Below are 3,935 nucleotides of genomic sequence, written 5' to 3'. Positions count from 1 at the left end.
GCCTTTTCTCATTTTGTAAAGTCTTCCACCATACCATCCTTGGTGGCTACGCTGTATCTTATTACTTGAGCACTATCTCACCGTGGGACATTTAGGTTATGTCCGTTTTCCTCTGTGTTACCAAAACTTGGTGATAAATGGGGACCATTCCCCCACCTTGTCGCAACTGGCCATGGAGTTCAAGGTTCATCCTAGGTCATCATATGTTGGCTCATCTTCTCTCCTCTCTTCCCCAGGAGGTCCCCCCTATCCTTCCTCAGCCCATTCATTTCCAGGTCCCCTCACCTTCAAGCCATCTGGGCCAGGCCTCCCAGGAAACCCCTTCCTGCCGGGTTGACCCTGCAACAGAGAGATGAGTGAGAGGAGCTGGGCGGGGCAGCATTGCTGGGGTCCTAGGACCTGGCACAGGGGATGGGAGGCAAATGCCCAGGGGGCGGGGGGCAGGGACGCACAACCCTGCTGTCACCAGGCTGTCCTAGTGACAGGGATGCAGGGAAGGTCTGCAGCTGTGTGACCTCGGGAAAGTCTCCCCTCTCCAGCTGATCTCATTTGTGAATGGGGAGGATGAAACCTGCTTTCGAGGAGTGGGAAATGGAAGAGGCTGGATGAAAGACAACGGGCCCAGGGGAACGGAGAGTTCACGCCAGTGGTCCTCCAAGTGTGGTTTGCAGACCCCTGCAGGTCCCCGAGACCCGTTTAGGAGATTCATGCGGTCAAACTGTTTTCATAAGGCTAAGATGTCATTTGCCTGTGTCACCCTTACGCTCATGAGTGTAAGCAGAGTTTTCCAGAGGCTGCATGACATGTGCTATGGTCACCAGGCTGAAGGCAGAAGCAGATGGGAGGATCCAGCTGACTTTAATTAAGTCAGACAGTAAAGAGATTTGCAAAAATGGTAAAACAATGCCTCTCTTTTCATTAGCTTATTTTGCTTATGGAAACAAACCTTTTTCCATGAAACTATTATTTGTTAACATGAAATGGGCTCATTATTAATTTTAGACAGATTAATAAATACATTTCAAATTTCTCAGTTTTAATAATTAATATTGTTAGATGTAACCCACACAAAGAAAAGCATTTGGGGTCCTCATTCATTTTTGAGAGTATCAAGAAGTCCCTAGACCAAAAAATTCATGACCTGCTGGTTGACACGATTGCTGGCATTGAAGATGGGGGTAGGACAAGCATCTTCCGGAAGGCCGCCCAGAGCAGCGGAGAGGACCCGGGGTTGGGTTCCAGGCAGCATGTCCCCGCTTGCCGGCTGTGTGACATTAAGCTAAACCCCTCACTCTTTGAATCCCATTGGCCTTGAGTGAAACTAAGAAGAGGGATGCCTCTCTCACAGCACTCAAATGAGAGAGTGGTCATAAAGCACCAGCACATAGCAGGTGGGCATGGCCAAGGGTCGGTCTCCCGTCTCTTGTCTCTCTCCTTTGGGGTCTATTCTAGTCCCCTCTCTGGGTGGCCCGAGGTCCCCGCTGATGTCTGCTCTAGGAATACCACCCAGATGTTGCCTGACCACACACAGCTGGCTCAGTTTCAATAGATCTCACCTCCCCCAGGCCACTAACACTCACCTCCAAACCAGGGGCCCCAGGTGGCCCCATGGGTCCTTCATCGCCCTAGAGTTAGGAGACACGAGAGAGAAACAAAAAAGGAGGAAGTTAATTTGGCGGGACTCCTGGAAAACTTGCCATGTAAGGTGGTAAAGGGGCGGGCAGAAGAGAGCCCTAGTACACCAAGAGAAACGGCACACTCAGGCACCCTGCCTGGCCCCACCCAGGGCAGAGGCACCACCTGTCAGGCCATACAGGGACTTCCCTGTGAATGGGGCCCTGGATGTCACCTGAATGTGATCAGCCTGGGTTCCTAGCAGTGTTGGGCAGGAAAGTGAAACCTCATCGTATGCTGCGGGAATAGAGCCCCAGATTGCAGCTCAGGAATAAGGCTCTGTTCTGAGTTCTGCCATTTACTCACTAGCAGACCTTAGCCTGGCTGTGCCTCAGTCTCCCTCTCTGTAAAATAGTGCAGAAAGGAGATGATCAGTCTAAAGTAAAATGACTGGCTTAAGTTGTGCTCCTGGAGGATAGCCAGGATTGCTTATGCTTTTTTGAAGCCATTCCCCAAACATCACTCGGGATGGGTATGTGCACAGTGTGTAGTGGATAGGTGTGAACGATGGGCGGGTAGAGGGCACGGGAGACAAAAATGGAGATGTGAATGAAGGTATGAGTGAATGATTGCATCAATGAAGATGTGAGCAAGTTGCAGGCATATTGAGTGGTAATGTGAGTGTAGTTGGAAGCACGTGGCTGGTGCCATTTTTCCCTCCTCTCCCCTCTCTTCCCACATCTGGCTCATGGAGAATCTCCAGTCCTTCCCGCAGGCATAGGCAGCCTCCAAACTGGTCCCTGAGGCATGCCGGGCTTGACCATGGGGCCCCCTCCAGAGCTCCCTCACTGCCACAGCTTCCAGGAAAGCAGCCCCATGTGGCAGCTCCCACAGCAGCATTGGGACGCCGCCAGACCCAGAACCAGCTGGATGCCTGCCTGTGGTCGTGGTGAGACTGGGCCTCTGCACCCTCACAGAGGCTATGTGTCACCGGGTCCTGGATCCACGGTGGGTAGTGAAGGGCCTCAATGCAGGGGAAAAATCTGGGGCCAGCTCATGGGCTGGTTCTCTAACAGGCCTGCAGTGACCTTGCCAATCCCCTTCATCATGTGTAAGTAAATGTGCAGATCTTCTCTCCACCACTCACTAGCTGTGCAAGTCGTGTGATTCTATGAGGATACCCCACGCAGCTAGCTCCCAGGAGCCTTTAAGTTAACAGCATAGGGTCTATGTCATGGGCTCCATGGGCTTTGGGCTCAAGCAGACCTGGGTTCGAATCCCGGCCCTGCCTGCCACTAACCACGGGACCCAACATAATCTCTTCACCCTTGTGAGTCTCAGGGATGCACTCGTGAAATGGAGCTGACAATTCCTACCCTCCAATATCAATGCCCTGGTAAACTGTGCCGCCATGAGCAGGAAACTCCAGATCATTGGGGTGCAATGGGGTACAGTGGACAGAAGGAGTGGCCCACCTGCCAGGCCAGGGCAGAGAAGGCTGCTGGAAGGGTCACAGGGAGGGCTGTCAGGAATGAGCTGGAGGGTGAGCCTGACGCGGACTTGGGCTGGTCCTGACTGAGGTCCTGGTTCTAAGACCCAGGACAGAGCAGGATGGGGATTGGGGGGAAGTAGGCAGGGGAGGGGGCAGACGGTCTCACCTCGGGCCCCAGCTGCCCACGGGGTCCCGGCAGGCCTCGAGCTCCAGGCTTACCCTGATGAGAAGGGAATGAAAAGGGGTCACAAAGGTGGCACCTCCATCTCCATCACAAGCTGGCAAAACTCCCCCAACCTCCAAGCCAAGTAGCCAGCCCTGGGGGCCTGTGGTTTCTGCAGAGCTGTCTGCTTCTTCAGCTGGAGCTGCCAGAGACAGAGACTCACCTTCGCACCTTCTGGGCCGTTGTCCCCAGGGGGGCCAATGTCTCCAGGGAATCCCTGAGGGGAGGCAGAGATCAGAGGTCACCCACGGGAACTGTGAAGGGAAGTGGGCCGACCTGGGATTCCATCCAATCCTGTGAGGGTTATGACCCTGGGCAGGTCAGTTAATTACCCTGATCTTAATTCTAAAACAGCAATGGAGGTACCAGCCCTACGCGTTAGAGAGTTGCTGGGAAAATTAAATGCTACAATGCAGGAAGGTCCTTCGCATAAGATCAAGTACATTCAAGGTCATCTCAGCCAGACTTTTTCAAGTCCTGGCCTGAAGAGGCCAGGGCCCAGAGCCAGCCACCGCCTGCTCTGACAAGTATCATCCTTTGATTGTAGGGATCCTGTAGGTGTGAGTAGGTTCTGGGTTTGCTGTGACTTTGAAAGGCTTGAAAAGC

General features: G+C 53.3%; 1 protein-coding gene across 1 annotated transcript in view; it reads right to left on the bottom strand.

The window, feature by feature from the left end:
• COL27A1 (collagen type XXVII alpha 1 chain) overlaps positions 1-3,935 on the bottom strand; it is a 144,573-nt gene that overhangs the window by 66,707 nt on the left and 73,931 nt on the right. Inside the window, exons 20-23 of the mRNA XM_023531042.1 lie at positions 3,493-3,546; positions 3,273-3,326; positions 1,581-1,625; positions 286-339 (exon numbers count right to left, since the gene is read on the bottom strand). Coding sequence (XP_023386810.1) covers positions 286-339; positions 1,581-1,625; positions 3,273-3,326; positions 3,493-3,546 — 207 coding nt within the window. The remainder of the gene's footprint in view (positions 1-285; positions 340-1,580; positions 1,626-3,272; positions 3,327-3,492; positions 3,547-3,935) is intronic.

This window comes from Pteropus vampyrus, unplaced genomic scaffold (assembly GCF_000151845.1).
Source record: "Pteropus vampyrus isolate Shadow unplaced genomic scaffold, Pvam_2.0 Scaffold61, whole genome shotgun sequence".
In the NCBI taxonomy this organism is placed as follows: domain Eukaryota; kingdom Metazoa; phylum Chordata; class Mammalia; order Chiroptera; family Pteropodidae; genus Pteropus; species Pteropus vampyrus.
The sequence above is the reverse complement of the archived record's forward strand: the minus strand, read 5'-3'. Positions and strand labels throughout refer to the sequence as shown.